At 38.0% G+C, this 18,377-nt stretch overlaps 1 protein-coding gene across 1 annotated transcript in view; it reads left to right on the forward strand.

Moving 5' to 3' along the window:
- The first annotated feature begins 1,794 nt into the window (after positions 1-1,794).
- The window catches only part of LOC128237851 (CUB and sushi domain-containing protein 3-like), a 32,432-nt gene continuing 15,849 nt past the window's right edge, over positions 1,795-18,377 (forward strand). The window contains exons 1-46 of the mRNA XM_052953430.1: positions 1,795-1,936; positions 2,081-2,248; positions 2,392-2,559; positions 2,798-2,965; positions 3,083-3,250; positions 3,451-3,618; positions 3,750-3,920; positions 4,075-4,242; positions 4,387-4,554; positions 4,698-4,865; positions 5,104-5,271; positions 5,389-5,556; positions 5,757-5,924; positions 6,056-6,226; positions 6,381-6,548; positions 6,693-6,860; positions 7,004-7,171; positions 7,410-7,577; positions 7,695-7,862; positions 8,063-8,230; positions 8,362-8,532; positions 8,687-8,854; positions 8,999-9,166; positions 9,310-9,477; positions 9,716-9,883; positions 10,001-10,168; positions 10,369-10,536; positions 10,668-10,838; positions 10,993-11,160; positions 11,305-11,472; positions 11,616-11,783; positions 12,022-12,189; positions 12,307-12,474; positions 12,677-12,844; positions 12,976-13,146; positions 13,301-13,468; positions 13,613-13,780; positions 13,924-14,091; positions 14,330-14,497; positions 14,615-14,782; positions 16,020-16,187; positions 16,334-16,501; positions 16,627-16,794; positions 17,160-17,330; positions 17,573-17,740; positions 17,945-18,112. Of these exons, the coding sequence (XP_052809390.1) occupies positions 2,490-2,559; positions 2,798-2,965; positions 3,083-3,250; positions 3,451-3,618; positions 3,750-3,920; positions 4,075-4,242; positions 4,387-4,554; positions 4,698-4,865; positions 5,104-5,271; positions 5,389-5,556; positions 5,757-5,924; positions 6,056-6,226; positions 6,381-6,548; positions 6,693-6,860; positions 7,004-7,171; positions 7,410-7,577; positions 7,695-7,862; positions 8,063-8,230; positions 8,362-8,532; positions 8,687-8,854; positions 8,999-9,166; positions 9,310-9,477; positions 9,716-9,883; positions 10,001-10,168; positions 10,369-10,536; positions 10,668-10,838; positions 10,993-11,160; positions 11,305-11,472; positions 11,616-11,783; positions 12,022-12,189; positions 12,307-12,474; positions 12,677-12,844; positions 12,976-13,146; positions 13,301-13,468; positions 13,613-13,780; positions 13,924-14,091; positions 14,330-14,497; positions 14,615-14,782; positions 16,020-16,187; positions 16,334-16,501; positions 16,627-16,794; positions 17,160-17,330; positions 17,573-17,740; positions 17,945-18,112 (7,312 nt within the window). The 5' untranslated portion in view covers positions 1,795-1,936; positions 2,081-2,248; positions 2,392-2,489. The remainder of the gene's footprint in view (positions 1,937-2,080; positions 2,249-2,391; positions 2,560-2,797; positions 2,966-3,082; positions 3,251-3,450; positions 3,619-3,749; positions 3,921-4,074; positions 4,243-4,386; positions 4,555-4,697; positions 4,866-5,103; positions 5,272-5,388; positions 5,557-5,756; positions 5,925-6,055; positions 6,227-6,380; positions 6,549-6,692; positions 6,861-7,003; positions 7,172-7,409; positions 7,578-7,694; positions 7,863-8,062; positions 8,231-8,361; positions 8,533-8,686; positions 8,855-8,998; positions 9,167-9,309; positions 9,478-9,715; positions 9,884-10,000; positions 10,169-10,368; positions 10,537-10,667; positions 10,839-10,992; positions 11,161-11,304; positions 11,473-11,615; positions 11,784-12,021; positions 12,190-12,306; positions 12,475-12,676; positions 12,845-12,975; positions 13,147-13,300; positions 13,469-13,612; positions 13,781-13,923; positions 14,092-14,329; positions 14,498-14,614; positions 14,783-16,019; positions 16,188-16,333; positions 16,502-16,626; positions 16,795-17,159; positions 17,331-17,572; positions 17,741-17,944; positions 18,113-18,377) is intronic.

Below are 18,377 nucleotides of genomic sequence, written 5' to 3' on the forward strand. Positions count from 1 at the left end.
TTACAGTATGGAACATTTTATAACTTTATTATTAATAAAGCACTGTACTCTCATATTTCAGGGTTTTACCTACATACTTAGACAAGCTCAGGCACAGAATTTACGTCTTAAGTTACGTTGGTTGTGTATAATGCTTTAACAACTTGTTTATTTGTCTTTAGACTGTGGAGACCCTGTACCTGAAAATGGTGCCTCTACATACACAGCTACTACACTGGGGGAGACAGCGACGCTAGCGTGTAACAACGGGTATACACTTTCGGGCGATACGGTAGTGGTATGTACAGGCGGCGGATGGAACTCTTCAGCCACGTGTGACATCAATGGTAACATTCCTACATATCAATTGAGACATTTATTGGCATCCCCTCCTCATGGCGCGTGTTTTCTTATTCAAAAGTGTATATATATATATATATATATATATATATATATATATATATATATATATATATATATATATATATATATATATAAAACTGCACAAGTTTGAGAGCAGCATACGACCAAGCTTTCTAGGGAATATACACAATCGAAGGTTTAAATAATACTTGTCGTTGGGAAGAAATTGGTGCTTATTACACGTATTACAAAATATTTAAACGTCACTAAAAATGAAATTTTAATTTCAGACTGTGGTATTCCAGTTGTTACAAACGGAACATCCGAATTCCCGAAAGGAACTACGTACACAGAGCTTGCATTGATTTATTGCAAAACTGGTTACACTTTAGTCGGCAACTCATTTGTCACGTGCCAGAGTAACAGTACATGGAGTGGCACATATTCGTGTGAAATAAAAGGTATTTAAAGCTGCATATTCACAGATAGAACGTTTTGACAACTTCTTTTTTGTTGGTCTTGGAACGAGCCATTTTTTTTGCGAAAATCCATGGAAACCAGTACTATAAGACTGCTGACAAATAATCAGATCGAATACATTTATATTTAAGTTCAAAAATGATGTTTAATGCATTTTTTCTTAAACCGTTAGTAACGGTTAATTTTCGAACGGAAATATGAGAAAATCTACGATCTGATATTTTGTCAGCAATCTTATATCATTGGTTTGCAGATATTTACGCGAACATTTTCTCTTTCCAAGACAAAAAAAAAAAAGTTGTTAAAATGGTCAATCTGTGAGAGTGCAGCTTTAAGATAATGGTATCCGATTTGAGATTTCTAATGACTTATGTTAATTGACAGACTATGATATATAATCATTGGGACTAAAATGCATGGTATATTTTTGCAACTTCATTGGTCTAAAGGCTGTCACGTGACATACAAACGAATGTGATATATACTGACAAAAGTGATATTAATCAACCGCACGTGTACCAGGATATTACATCACGATTTGCTACACTAAGCGAAGAAATGACGACTAGAATAAGAATTAACATCACTTACATCCTGTCTTTAAACGGAGATGTTTGGACGTAATTATTGAGATTATTACTGAAAGCATAATTTGAAACAATTATAACTGATGACATAAATGTGTAAACACCGTTTTATGGACTAGATATCCCCATTCAAAAGTCAATAAAACGGGATATCTACCTCATTATCAGTCATTTACTGTATAAGGTGGTCCTGAAAAAGTCGTGTCTCTGCTATGCCTTTCTTGAAGTAATGGTATTTCAAGAACATAATAGCTGATCAAAGATAGGTATATTCTGTAAGTGTTTATTAAATATTATTCTAGCATCTTACATCAATTTCATATCTTAAATTCATTCCGGCATTTGTAATTAATAAACAGACTGCGGAGATCCTACACCAGTGAATGGGAGCGTCTCCGATTCTACTACAACATATGGTGCAAATGTTACTGTAACTTGTGATAACGGATATGACCTATCCGCCTCAGCGGAAATAACATGTCAGGCTGACGGTACCTGGAATGACATTCCGACGTGTGTGGAAAATGGTATCGTACTTTATAGTGTTGATTATACTCCATTCATGTTTATGTGTTTGGCTTTATGTTGCATATGTATGCGTTTTCTTTCAAGTGTTTTATAATGATGGATAGGGAAATACCATTCAAAACGATTCATGACTTTATTTTAAGACTGCGGACGCTTATCAATTGCTAATGCAAACGTTACCGTATCTGATGGAACATTGCTGGGAGCATCTGCTACAGTCGCCTGCAACGATGGATACACGTTAAATGGACAAACCCAATCAGTGTGTCTTTCGACTGGTTGGGATCCAGTGGCATCTTGTGACATTATAGGTTTGTTCCACCACTGAATATCTCTGAATTGTCATTGTATTGCTTTTAAACAGTCACATACACTATTGTTTTTCAATTGTTTATGCCATTTAGATTGAGTGTGATGTAAAATATCACGTCTATAAACATTTGTGTACTTTTAGATTGTTTTGATGTATCCATTGAACATGGTACCGCTTCTTTAACGACTGGAACGACGTATGGAGGACTCGCATTCATTTCATGCGATTTTGGTTACGTAATGATTGGAGAAATATACACCGTGTGCAATGCTGACGGAAACTGGAGTTCCATTCCCACCTGCTTGAGAGGTAGGCGTTTGATATGAACAATTCCTATGGAAAGGCAAAGTCTTGTTCAGTGTTTGTATTTGACTGATTGTATTACTTGCCTTCTTACAGCACATGTGCCACACAAACTAGCAAAATGTCATTTAAGACGTTCCTTGTTATTTGTGTGACGAACACATTAATGCTTATACAAAAATGGATGGATGCGTTTTATACCTATGCTAAAGTAACATATCTGCAAATGTTTCTTTTCATTCAGATTGTGGCAGCCCGAAGCCAGAAAATGGCCAATCAAGCACACCAACTGGCACAACACTGGGTGAAGCTGCCACCATATCTTGCAATGAAGGCTACACCGTCAGTGGTTCAATTTACATCATCTGCAATGATGCCGGCTGGAATGACACAACAAACTGCACAATTCAAGGTTAATAAACTTTATAATAGTCAGAATATATGCCATTGCTCAAACGAGTTTTAAATTGTCTTGTAAATTCAGTTCTACATCGCAAATCTGCAATCTATGTTTGTGCTTTTGATTTAGAATGCGACGACCCATCTCCAATAAATGGCCTCGCTTCGTTACCGTCTGGTAAAACCTATGATAACACTGCTGTTATTTCCTGTAATGATGGATACAAGCTTGTTGGAAATGAGCTGATAGTGTGCATAGACGGGCCAAAGTGGAGTTCCAGCCCAACATGCGTAAAAGGTATGTAGAAAATAACCGTTGGTTTGTAAACGTGAATACATAGGTGAGTAAGATTGTATTGGTTTGGTACTATTTAATTAAACACCTGGGTTTAAGTGGCGAGTTCCTTTGTAAGACGGATTTCTTGGAATGTACGTAATGTTATATGTGTTATCTGTTCTGCAAACACAATGTATTATCCATTACTATCAATTTTGTAGATTGCGGAGACCCGTCGCCAATGAATGGTGTAGCAACGTTTAACTCTGGAACAACATTAAATCAGACGGCATCAGTCACGTGCAATACTGGCTACAACCTCACTGGACCAGATTCTCTTACATGTACATCTGATGGTTGGGATGCAAATGTAACATGTACCATTCAAGGTATTTTCTTGTACAAATGAAATGTTTGTTTTCATGAGTTTTAGTTCAGTATTCTACGAAGTTCAATTGTCAAGAACGGATCAAATAACTGTTTTTGTCTGTTAGTATTATACGTTAAGCGCATATTGCAGATTGCGGCCAACTGTCGGTGCCAAATGGTTTCGTGGAGGCTCCAGGAGGAACCGAATATGAAAAATACGCATTTGTCATCTGCAATGTCGGATACCAGCTGGCCGGTAGCATGTTCATAATATGCCAGAACGGGCCGTCATGGAGCGATATTCCAACATGCGATATCAAGGGTATTTGTCGTTCCACTGCTGATATAATGTACATGTTCTCGATTGATAGATTTGTCAGGGGTGTGCTGATTTCTTATATTTATCATACATACCAATGTTTTTGTTAGCTTTGTTCAATTGTGAACTGTTGACAATGGTACATTATCACATTTAGATTGCGGAGATCCTACACCAGTGAATGGGAGCGTCTCCGATTCTACTACAACATATGGTGCAAATGTTACTGTAACTTGTGATAACGGATATGACCTATCCGCCTCAGCGGAAATAACATGTCAGGCTGACGGTACCTGGAATGACATTCCGACGTGTGTGGAAAATGGTATCGTACTTTATAGTGTTGATTATACTCCATTTATGTTTATGTGTTTGGCTTTATGTTGCATATATATGCGTTTTCTTTCAAGTGTTTTATAATGATGGATAGGGAAATACCATTCAAAACGATTCATGACTTTATTTTAAGACTGCGGACGCTTATCAATTGCTAATGCAAACGTTACCGTATCTGATGGAACATTGCTGGGAGCATCTGCTACAGTCGCCTGCAACGATGGATACACGTTAAATGGACAAACCCAATCAGTGTGTCTTTCGACTGGTTGGGATCCAGTGGCATCTTGTGACATTATAGGTTTGTTCCACCACTGAATATCTCTGAATTGTCATTGTATTGCTTTTAAACAGTCACATACACTATTGTTTTTCAATTGTTTATACCATTTAGATTGAGTGTGATGTAAAATATCACGTCTATAAACATTTGTGTACTTTTAGATTGTTATGATGTATCCATTGAACATGGTACCGCTTCTTTAACGACTGGAACGACGTATGGAGGACTCGCATTCATTTCATGCGATTTTGGTTACGTAATGATTGGAGAAATATACACCGTGTGCAATGCTGACGGAAACTGGAGTTCCATTCCCACCTGCTTGAGAGGTAGGCGTTTGATATGAACAATTCCTATGGAAAGGCAAAGTCTTGTTCAGTGTTTGTATTTGACTGATTGTATTACTTGCCTTCTTACAGCACATGTGCCACACAAACTAGCAAAATGTCATTTAAGACGTTCCTTGTTATTTGTGTGACGAACACATTAATGCTTATACAAAAATGGATGGATGCGTTTTATACCTATGCTAAAGTAACATATCTGCAAATGTTTCTTTTCATTCAGATTGTGGCAGCCCGAAGCCAGAAAATGGCCAATCAAGCACACCAACTGGCACAACACTGGGTGAAGCTGCCACCATATCTTGCAATGAAGGCTACACCGTCAGTGGTTCAATTTACATCATCTGCAATGATGCCGGCTGGAATGACACAACAAACTGCACAATTCAAGGTTAATAAACTTTATAATAGTCAGAATATATGCCATTGCTCAAACGAGTTTTAAATTGTCTTGTAAATTCAGTTCTACATCGCAAATCTGCAATCTATGTTTGTGCTTTTGATTTAGAATGCGACGACCCATCTCCAATAAATGGCCTCGCTTCGTTACCGTCTGGTAAAACCTATGATAACACTGCTGTTATTTCCTGTAATGATGGATACAAGCTTGTTGGAAATGAGCTGATAGTGTGCATAGACGGGCCAAAGTGGAGTTCCAGCCCAACATGCGTAAAAGGTATGTAGAAAATAACCGTTGGTTTGTAAACGTGAATACATAGGTGAGTAAGATTGTATTGGTTTGGTACTATTTAATTAAACACCTGGGTTTAAGTGGCGAGTTCCTTTGTAAGACGGATTTCTTGGAATGTACGTAATGTTATATGTGTTATCTGTTCTGCAAACACAATGTATTATCCATTACTATCAATTTTGTAGATTGCGGAGACCCGTCGCCAATGAATGGTGTAGCAACGTTTAACTCTGGAACAACATTAAATCAGACGGCATCAGTCACGTGCAATACTGGCTACAACCTCACTGGACCAGATTCTCTTACATGTACATCTGATGGTTGGGATGCAAATGTAACATGTACCATTCAAGGTATTTTCTTGTACAAATGAAATGTTTGTTTTCATGAGTTTTAGTTCAGTATTCTACGAAGTTCAATTGTCAAGAACGGATCAAATAACTGTTTTTGTCTGTTAGTATTATACGTTAAGCGCATATTGCAGATTGCGGCCAACTGTCGGTGCCAAATGGTTTCGTGGAGGCTCCAGGAGGAACCGAATATGAAAAATACGCATTTGTCATCTGCAATGTCGGATACCAGCTGGCCGGTAGCATGTTCATAATATGCCAGAACGGGCCGTCATGGAGCGATATTCCAACATGCGATATCAAGGGTATTTGTGTTTCCACTGCTGATATAATGTACATGTTCTCGATTGATAGATTTGTCAGGGGTGTGCTGATTTCTTATATTTATCATACATACCAATGTTTTTGTTAGCTTTGTTCAATTGTGAACTGTTGACAATGGTACATTATCACATTTAGATTGCGGAGATCCTACACCAGTGAATGGGAGCGTCTCCGATTCTACTACAACATATGGTGCAAATGTTACTGTAACTTGTGATAACGGATATGACCTATCCGCCTCAGCGGAAATAACATGTCAGGCTGACGGTACCTGGAATGACATTCCGACGTGTGTGGAAAATGGTATCGTACTTTATAGTGTTGATTATACTCCATTTATGTTTATGTGTTTGGCTTTATGTTGCATATATATGCGTTTTCTTTCAAGTGTTTTATAATGATGGATAGGGAAATACCATTCAAAACGATTCATGACTTTATTTTAAGACTGCGGACGCTTATCAATTGCTAATGCAAACGTTACCGTATCTGATGGAACATTGCTGGGAGCATCTGCTACAGTCGCCTGCAACGATGGATACACGTTAAATGGACAAACCCAATCAGTGTGTCTTTCGACTGGTTGGGATCCAGTGGCATCTTGTGACATTATAGGTTTGTTCCACCACTGAATATCTCTGAATTGTCATTGTATTGCTTTTAAACAGTCACATACACTATTGTTTTTCAATTGTTTATGCCATTTAGATTGAGTGTGATGTAAAATATCACGTCTATAAACATTTGTGTACTTTTAGATTGTTTTGATGTATCCATTGAACATGGTACCGCTTCTTTAACGACTGGAACGACGTATGGAGGACTCGCATTCATTTCATGCGATTTTGGTTACGTAATGATTGGAGAAATATACACCGTGTGCAATGCTGACGGAAACTGGAGTTCCATTCCCACCTGCTTGAGAGGTAGGCGTTTGATATGAACAATTCCTATGGAAAGGCAAAGTCTTGTTCAGTGTTTGTATTTGACTGATTGTATTACTTGCCTTCTTACAGCACATGTGCCACACAAACTAGCAAAATGTCATTTAAGACGTTCCTTGTTATTTGTGTGACGAACACATTAATGCTTATACAAAAATGGATGGATGCGTTTTATACCTATGCTAAAGTAACATATCTGCAAATGTTTCTTTTCATTCAGATTGTGGCAGCCCGAAGCCAGAAAATGGCCAATCAAGCACACCAACTGGCACAACACTGGGTGAAGCTGCCACCATATCTTGCAATGAAGGCTACACCGTCAGTGGTTCAATTTACATCATCTGCAATGATGCCGGCTGGAATGACACAACAAACTGCACAATTCAAGGTTAATAAACTTTATAATAGTCAGAATATATGCCATTGCTCAAACGAGTTTTAAATTGTCTTGTAAATTCAGTTCTACATCGCAAATCTGCAATCTATGTTTGTGCTTTTGATTTAGAATGCGACGACCCATCTCCAATAAATGGCCTCGCTTCGTTACCGTCTGGTAAAACCTATGATAACACTGCTGTTATTTCCTGTAATGATGGATACAAGCTTGTTGGAAATGAGCTGATAGTGTGCATAGACGGGCCAAAGTGGAGTTCCAGCCCAACATGCGTAAAAGGTATGTAGAAAATAACCGTTGGTTTGTAAACGTGAATACATAGGTGAGTAAGATTGTATTGGTTTGGTACTATTTAATTAAACACCTGGGTTTAAGTGGCGAGTTCCTTTGTAAGACGGATTTCTTGGAATGTACGTAATGTTATATGTGTTATCTGTTCTGCAAACACAATGTATTATCCATTACTATCAATTTTGTAGATTGCGGAGACCCGTCGCCAATGAATGGTGTAGCAACGTTTAACTCTGGAACAACATTAAATCAGACGGCATCAGTCACGTGCAATACTGGCTACAACCTCACTGGACCAGATTCTCTTACATGTACATCTGATGGTTGGGATGCAAATGTAACATGTACCATTCAAGGTATTTTCTTGTACAAATGAAATGTTTGTTTTCATGAGTTTTAGTTCAGTATTCTACGAAGTTCAATTGTCAAGAACGGATCAAATAACTGTTTTTGTCTGTTAGTATTATACGTTAAGCGCATATTGCAGATTGCGGCCAACTGTCGGTGCCAAATGGTTTCGTGGAGGCTCCAGGAGGAACCGAATATGAAAAATACGCATTTGTCATCTGCAATGTCGGATACCAGCTGGCCGGTAGCATGTTCATAATATGCCAGAACGGGCCGTCATGGAGCGATATTCCAACATGCGATATCAAGGGTATTTGTGTTTCCACTGCTGATATAATGTACATGTTCTCGATTGATAGATTTGTCAGGGGTGTGCTGATTTCTTATATTTATCATACATACCAATGTTTTTGTTAGCTTTGTTCAATTGTGAACTGTTGACAATGGTACATTATCACATTTAGATTGCGGAGATCCTACACCAGTGAATGGGAGCGTCTCCGATTCTACTACAACATATGGTGCAAATGTTACTGTAACTTGTGATAACGGATATGACCTATCCGCCTCAGCGGAAATAACATGTCAGGCTGACGGTACCTGGAATGACATTCCGACGTGTGTGGAAAATGGTATCGTACTTTATAGTGTTGATTATACTCCATTTATGTTTATGTGTTTGGCTTTATGTTGCATATATATGCGTTTTCTTTCAAGTGTTTTATAATGATGGATAGGGAAATACCATTCAAAACGATTCATGACTTTATTTTAAGACTGCGGACGCTTATCAATTGCTAATGCAAACGTTACCGTATCTGATGGAACATTGCTGGGAGCATCTGCTACAGTCGCCTGCAACGATGGATACACGTTAAATGGACAAACCCAATCAGTGTGTCTTTCGACTGGTTGGGATCCAGTGGCATCTTGTGACATTATAGGTTTGTTCCACCACTGAATATCTCTGAATTGTCATTGTATTGCTTTTAAACAGTCCCATACACTATTGTTTTTCAATTGTTTATGCCATTTAGATTGAGTGTGATGTAAAATATCACGTCTATAAACATTTGTGTACTTTTAGATTGTTTTGATGTATCCATTGAACATGGTACCGCTTCTTTAACGACTGGAACGACGTATGGAGGACTCGCATTCATTTCATGCGATTTTGGTTACGTAATGATTGGAGAAATATACACCGTGTGCAATGCTGACGGAAACTGGAGTTCCATTCCCACCTGCTTGAGAGGTAGGCGTTTGATATGAACAATTCCTATGGAAAGGCAAAGTCTTGTTCAGTGTTTGTATTTGACTGATTGTATTACTTGCCTTCTTACAGCACATGTGCCACACAAACTAGCAAAATGTCATTTAAGACGTTCCTTGTTATTTGTGTGACGAACACATTAATGCTTATACAAAAATGGATGGATGCGTTTTATACCTATGCTAAAGTAACATATCTGCAAATGTTTCTTTTCATTCAGATTGTGGCAGCCCGAAGCCAGAAAATGGCCAATCAAGCACACCAACTGGCACAACACTGGGTGAAGCTGCCACCATATCTTGCAATGAAGGCTACACCGTCAGTGGTTCAATTTACATCATCTGCAATGATGCCGGCTGGAATGACACAACAAACTGCACAATTCAAGGTTAATAAACTTTATAATAGTCAGAATATATGCCATTGCTCAAACGAGTTTTAAATTGTCTTGTAAATTCAGTTCTACATCGCAAATCTGCAATCTATGTTTGTGCTTTTGATTTAGAATGCGACGACCCATCTCCAATAAATGGCCTCGCTTCGTTACCGTCTGGTAAAACCTATGATAACACTGCTGTTATTTCCTGTAATGATGGATACAAGCTTGTTGGAAATGAGCTGATAGTGTGCATAGACGGGCCAAAGTGGAGTTCCAGCCCAACATGCGTAAAAGGTATGTAGAAAATAACCGTTGGTTTGTAAACGTGAATACATAGGTGAGTAAGATTGTATTGGTTTGGTACTATTTAATTAAACACCTGGGTTTAAGTGGCGAGTTCCTCAGTAAGACGGATTTCTTGGAATGAACGTAATGTTATATGTGTTATCTGTTCTGCAAACACAATGTATTATCCATTACTATCAATTTTGTAGATTGCGGAGACCCGTCGCCAATGAATGGTGTAGCAACGTTTAACTCTGGAACAACATTAAATCAGACGGCATCAGTCACGTGCAATACTGGCTACAACCTCACTGGACCAGATTCTCTTACATGTACATCTGATGGTTGGGATGCAAATGTAACATGTACCATTCAAGGTATTTTCTTGTACAAATGAAATGTTTGTTTTCATGAGTTTTAGTTCAGTATTCTACGAAGTTCAATTGTCAAGAACGGATCAAATAACTGTTTTTGTCTGTTAGTATTATACGTTAAGCGCATATTGCAGATTGCGGCCAACTGTCGGTGCCAAATGGTTTCGTGGAGGCTCCAGGAGGAACCGAATATGAAAAATACGCATTTGTCATCTGCAATGTCGGATACCAGCTGGCCGGTAGCATGTTCATAATATGCCAGAACGGGCCGTCATGGAGCGATATTCCAACATGCGATATCAAGGGTATTTGTGTTTCCACTGCTGATATAATGTACATGTTCTCGATTGATAGATTTGTCAGGGGTGTGCTGATTTCTTATATTTATCATACATACCAATGTTTTTGTTAGCTTTGTTCAATTGTGAACTGTTGACAATGGTACATTATCACATTTAGATTGCGGAGATCCTACACCAGTGAATGGGAGCGTCTCCGATTCTACTACAACATATGGTGCAAATGTTACTGTAACTTGTGATAACGGATATGACCTATCCGCCTCAGCGGAAATAACATGTCAGGCTGACGGTACCTGGAATGACATTCCGACGTGTGTGGAAAATGGTATCGTACTTTATAGTGTTGATTATACTCCATTTATGTTTATGTGTTTGGCTTTATGTTGCATATATATGCGTTTTCTTTCAAGTGTTTTATAATGATGGATAGGGAAATACCATTCAAAACGAATCATGACTTTATTTTAAGACTGCGGACGCTTATCAATTGCTAATGCAAACGTTACCGTATCCGATGGAACATTGCTGGGAGCATCTGCTACAGTCGCCTGCAACGATGGATACACGTTAAATGGACAAACCCAATCAGTGTGTCTTTCGACTGGTTGGGATCCAGTGGCATCTTGTGACATTATAGGTTTGTTCCACCACTGAATATCTCTGAATTGTCATTGTATTGCTTTTAAACAGTCCCATACACTATTGTTTTTCAATTGTTTATACCATTTAGATTGAGTGTGATGTAAAATATCACGTCTTTAAACATTTGTGTACTTTTAGATTGTTATGATGTATCCATTGAACATGGTACCGCTTCTTTAACGACTGGAACGACGTATGGAGGACTCGCATTCATTTCATGCGATTTTGGTTACGTAATGATTGGAGAAATATACACCGTGTGCAATGCTGACGGAAACTGGAGTTCCATTCCCACCTGCTTGAGAGGTAGGCGTTTGATATGAACAATTCCTATGGAAAGGCAAAGTCTTGTTCAGTGTTTGTATTTGACTGATTGTATTACTTGCCTTCTTACAGCACATGTGCCACACAAACTAGCAAAATGTCATTTAAGACGTTCCTTGTTATTTGTGTGACGAACACATTAATGCTTATACAAAAATGGATGGATGCGTTTTATACCTATGCTAAAGTAACATATCTGCAAATGTTTCTTTTCATTCAGATTGTGGCAGCCCGAAGCCAGAAAATGGCCAATCAAGCACACCAACTGGCACAACACTGGGTGAAGCTGCCACCATATCTTGCAATGAAGGCTACACCGTCAGTGGTTCAATTTACATCATCTGCAATGATGCCGGCTGGAATGACACAACAAACTGCACAATTCAAGGTTAATAAACTTTATAATAGTCAGAATATATGCCATTGCTCAAACGAGTTTTAAATTGTCTTGTAAATTCAGTTCTACATCGCAAATCTGCAATCTATGTTTGTGCTTTTGATTTAGAATGCGACGACCCATCTCCAATAAATGGCCTCGCTTCGTTACCGTCTGGTAAAACCTATGATAACACTGCTGTTATTTCCTGTAATGATGGATACAAGCTTGTTGGAAATGAGCTGATAGTGTGCATAGACGGGCCAAAGTGGAGTTCCAGCCCAACATGCGTAAAAGGTATGTAGAAAATAACCGTTGGTTTGTAAACGTGAATACATAGGTGAGTAAGATTGTATTGGTTTGGTACTATTTAATTAAACACCTGGGTTTAAGTGGCGAGTTCCTTCAGTAAGACGGATTTCTTGGAATGTAACGTAATGTTATATGTGTTATCTGTTCTGCAAACACAATGTATTATCCATTACTATCAATTTTGTAGATTGCGGAGACCCGTCGCCAATGAATGGTGTAGCAACGTTTAACTCTGGAACAACATTAAATCAGACGGCATCAGTCACGTGCAATACTGGCTACAACCTCACTGGACCAGATTCTCTTACATGTACATCTGATGGTTGGGATGCAAATGTAACATGTACCATTCAAGGTATTTTCTTGTACAAATGAAATGTTTGTGTTCATGAGTTTTAGTTCAGTATTCTACGAAGTTCAATTGTCAAGAACGGATCAAATAACTGTTTTTGTCTGTTAGTATTATACGTTAAGCGCATATTGCAGATTGCGGCCAACTGTCGGTGCCAAATGGTTTCGTGGAGGCTCCAGGAGGAACCGAATATGAAAAATACGCATTTGTCATCTGCAATGTCGGATACCAGCTGGCCGGTAGCATGTTCATAATATGCCAGAACGGGCCGTCATGGAGCGATATTCCAACATGCGATATCAAGGGTATTTGTCGTTCCACTGCTGATATAATGTACATGTTCTCGATTGATAGATTTGTCAGGGGTGTGCTGATTTCTTATATTTATCATACATACCAATGTTTTTGTTAGCTTTGTTCAATTGTGAACTGTTGACAATGGTACATTATCACATTTAGATTGCGGAGATCCTACACCAGTGAATGGGAGCGTCTCCGATTCTACTACAACATATGGTGCAAATGTTACTGTAACTTGTGATAACGGATATGACCTATCCGCCTCAGCGGAAATAACATGTCAGGCTGACGGTACCTGGAATGACATTCCGACGTGTGTGGAAAATGGTATCGTACTTTATAGTGTTGATTATACTCCATTTATGTTTATGTGTTTGGCTTTATGTTGCATATATATGCGTTTTCTTTCAAGTGTTTTATAATGATGGATAGGGAAATACCATTCAAAACGATTCATGACTTTATTTTAAGACTGCGGACGCTTATCAATTGCTAATGCAAACGTTACCGTATCCGATGGAACATTGCTGGGAGCATCTGCTACAGTCGCCTGCAACGATGGATACACGTTAAATGGACAAACCCAATCAGTGTGTCTTTCGACTGGTTGGGATCCAGTGGCATCTTGTGACATAATAGGTTTGTTCCACCACTGAATATCTCTGAATTGTCATTGTATTGCTTTTAAACAGTCACATACACTATTGTTTTTCAATTGTTTATGCCATTTAGATTGAGTGTGATGTAAAATATCACGTCTATAAACATTTGTGTACTTTTAGATTGTTTTGATGTATCCATTGAACATGGTACCGCTTCTTTAACGACTGGAACGACGTATGGAGGACTCGCATTCATTTCATGCGATTTTGGTTACGTAATGATTGGAGAAATATACACCGTGTGCAATGCTGACGGAAACTGGAGTTCCATTCCCACCTGCTTGAGAGGTAGGCGTTTGATATGAACAATTCCTATGGAAAGGCAAAGTCTTGTTCAGTGTTTGTATTTGACTGATTGTATTACTTGCCTTCTTACAGCACATGTGCCACACAAACTAGCAAAATGTCATTTAAGACGTTCCTTGTTATTTATGTGACGAACACATTAATGCTTATACAAAAATGGATGGATGTGTTTTATACCTATGCTAAAGTAACATATCTGCAAATGTTTCTTTTCATTCAGATTGTGGCAGTCCGAAGCCAGAAAATGGCCAATCAAGCACACCAACTGGCACAACACTGGGTGAAGCTGCCACCATATCTTGCAATGAAGGCTACACCGTCAGTGGTTCAATCTACATCATCTGCAATGATGCCGGCTGGAATGACACAACAAACTGCACAGTTCAAGGTTAATAAACTTTATAATAGTCAGAATATATGCCATTGCTCAAACGAGTTTTAAATTGTCTTGTAAATTCAGTTCTACATCGCAAATCTGCAATCTATGTTTGTGCTTTTGATTTAGAATGCGACGACCCATCTCCAATAAATGGCCTCGCTTCGTTACCGTCTGGTAAAACCTATGATAACACTGCCGTTATTTCCTGTAATGATGGATACAAGCTTGTTGGAAATGAGCTGATAGTGTGCATAGACGGGCCAAAGTGGAGTTCCAGCCCAACATGCGTAAAAGGTATGTAGAAAATAACCGTTGTGTTTTTTACGTGAATGTATGCGTGAGTAAGATTGTATAGTAGACGCCCGCAAGACTACATATTCTGGTTTCCCAAGCTTATCCCACTGTAAAGCAAAATTGTAACGTTTAATATACACACGATACATTGGAAACAGCAGAATCATTGATCCGCTTCATTAAATTCAATGGCTTGTTTTTAACCTTTTTATGTGTACCGCCATGGGAAAACACTGTTATCTGAACTCCGGGTTACGTGTATTGGGTTTGTATTGTTACATTGAACACGAAGAATCTACGTATGCAGTGTTAAAAATGAAACTCAAATCGATATGTGAACAACTTGTAACTGCAATACTTTAAATTGCCTCAATGTGAAAGTTTATATTATACAGTAAATGATTTTTATAGTATTTCTCATGATTATCACTGTTTACCTGAACATTATAGAACTGTGCCTGTTTTGGTAGTTTCTTGAAAAAGAAGACAACTGTGTTATATTGTTTTTAGATTATCGTGAAAATGTTTTTTGTATCAGAGTTAACAAAATATATTTACTAAATTGTTTTGAGTTTAACATGATTTCGAAGTGGGAGTCAAATTTTCAACTCTTACAAGATCATTTTTAATCGATCAAATGCTTTGAAATTGAATTAATGTACGAGTAACCTTTTCTCATTGTAAACCCCTTTTAAATCTGGAAATGAAAAAAGATACACAATAATTAACATTTAACAACAAATATTTCTTAAAAATACAGTTAAAATTTAGATACCATTTGGAAACAATAGGTCTAGTAGTCAAAACATTAACCGAACTCTCTTTAGAAGCACCACAAGGCTATGCCAAACATCTCATGGTATGACATACCTTGTGAAGTAGACCATTCTAAAGTGAGAGTTCACAAAGTACAGCTCTTTGTGAACCTAATAGAGTTTACCCAAGTATAAGCCTTATATAACATTTTGTGAGTTTTAATTGTGTTGCCTATAGCTTGTGACAGTACACAGTTTGAACTATTGAATTACATCCATCATATGCACAGCCATCTTTAAACAACGGAATAGCAAATGTTAATTAAATGAACTACATTTGTTAAATGTTGTTATAGATATGAACATAATAGTTCATACATATATTGATATATCAACTATCCAAAACATATGCGATAGTTAACTTATCATAAACAAATGGAAAAAGATACTCAATTCCTAAATAATTTCATAATTCCTTTCAGACTGTGGAGACCCATCTCCTGAAAATGGTGATGCTTTGACATCTGGTGGAACGATATACGGACAAACGGCGACGTTGGCTTGCAATTCGGGATACGACATAAGCGGTGCCTCGGTTTTAATATGTGAGCTTGATGGCTGGAATGACACGGCAACATGCACCATCCAAGGTTTTTATCAAATTGACAGCATTCGGTGTAATCGTTCTGAAAATGCATTCTAATTCATTTCTATGTACAGCTATGAAAAATAAAAAGTAGTTAGTGGCGTATAAATGTAATATTCAGGCGCCTAAATAGTCATGTTTTCTTTACAGAATGTTCCGACCCGTCGCCGCAAAATGGTACGGCTCTTTATCCAAAGGGAAAGTCGTTCGGAGAAGTAGCATATGTATCCTGTGACGATGGCTACATTTTACAAGGCGACGAACAAATAACATGCCTAGCTGGTCCATTGTGGAATACGATTCCGGAATGTTTAAAAGGTTATCATACAGACATGTAGTATATAGCTGTGGTGATCTTGATAATCGAAACTTTAACAACACGAAAAATTCGAATCGGTTTTTGTTACCCCTTATCTGCTCTGATGGACTTCATTCTTATTCAGATTGCGGTGACCCTACACCTGTGAACGGCTATGTCATGGATTTGACTGGAACAACATTCGGCCAGACAGCAACCGTCGGTTGCAATTCAGGATACAACATTAGCGGACCGTCATCTTTAACATGTTCTCATAATGGATGGAGCGACGCTCCAACATGCGATTTACAAGGTAAGGTAGTTGGTTAGCGTGTTTGTTTACACGCAATCCAGCGGACAGAAAATATTTATCATTGAATACAATATTTTAAATGAACCAAAGCTTTCTTAAATTACATATTAACGGTTTCAGACATGCCCTTCTGTCTTTCTATATCATGGATTAACAATGATCAGTACATATAAGTTTTTTTTCGAACAATTTTATTACGTTGTTACCCTCTGTACGAGCATTTGTAATAACTTGTCGTAACCTTCGTATTACAAGCATTTATCCTAATGTTTTAATAGTATAATGTATTTTCACTGTAAAATAGTGTCGTTAGAAGTATTACCCATTTGCATTTGGACATAACTTGAAGTCCTTTTCTTAATTAGATTGTGGTTCACTCGTCATCGCAAATGGAACAGTGGAGTCGCCTAGAGGTTCGAAATACGGGGAAGTTGCAATTGTTTCTTGTGACGTCGGTTTCGAAAGAAGTGGAAGTTCGTTCATTACATGCGGCAATGGTCCTTACTGGAGCGATATTCCCGATTGTACAATCAAGGGTAATAATAATTATTCAACTCCTGTCCTCCGTGATGTTTTAATCTCAAGAAGATTTACACAATGCATGTTTTATTTGTTACAACTTCTATTGTTCACAGTGTGGCGACTTTAACAGTCTGCTTGTATTTGTAAACAGGTTTGAAACAGTATAAATTATGACTCTGTCCTCGCCGTTAATTTCGACACAGGACATGTCGTTTCGGGACGCAATGCATATTTCTTTGTTACAACATTTTTACAGATTGTGGCGACTTCAACATTCTGCTTGGACATGTGAACAGTTCTGAAACAGTATATGGTTCTGTTCTCGCCGTTACTTGCGACACAGGACATGTCATTTCGGGACCGTCTGTAGTAAGCTGTACAGCTGATGGCGCCTGGAGCTATTCTCCAACATGTTCCCCTGACGGTTTGTTTCCATTTTCATAGCGAAATTGTGAACATTATCCTTTAAATCTATCAAACGGAATTGAAGATGAGACGATGTTTAGCCATAGTCATGACGCTTTAAATTCATATAAGTTACACGCAGGTAAACTTTATCAAGTAAACAATAGAACAAGAAATAAGCAAATCTTTATTGAGTAACCATTAAAACCACTAATTATTTCAGACTGTGGACAGCTATCAATACCGAATGCAAATGTGAGCATACCATATGGGACAGTGTATGGGGCAAACGCCACGATATATTGTCATGAAGGATTCGATTTGGATGGCCCTCCTTATTTGGAGTGTTTGCTATCAGGATGGAGCGCAAGTTCTTCCTGTTTAATTCAAGGTTAGAATATTGTTTTATTTATATTCAATTTGTTATTAATGCAGATTGTTTTAATATAAGAAGGTTTTGATACTCGTATTGTTGATTTTTCTCAAATCAATTATCAAGGTCACGAATTTCAAACTTAGCGAAACAATTAATCGACGTTTGCCGATTACAAGATAATAGCGTTGCCAAATCTTTCACATCGGGTTATTGGTCAAAAAGCATACATTTCTTCTTTTGTTATATTTCGCAATATCAGTAATATTTCTTCACCCACAAC

This window comes from Mya arenaria, chromosome 6 (assembly GCF_026914265.1).
Source record: "Mya arenaria isolate MELC-2E11 chromosome 6, ASM2691426v1".
Classification (NCBI taxonomy): Eukaryota; Metazoa; Mollusca; class Bivalvia; order Myida; family Myidae; genus Mya; species Mya arenaria.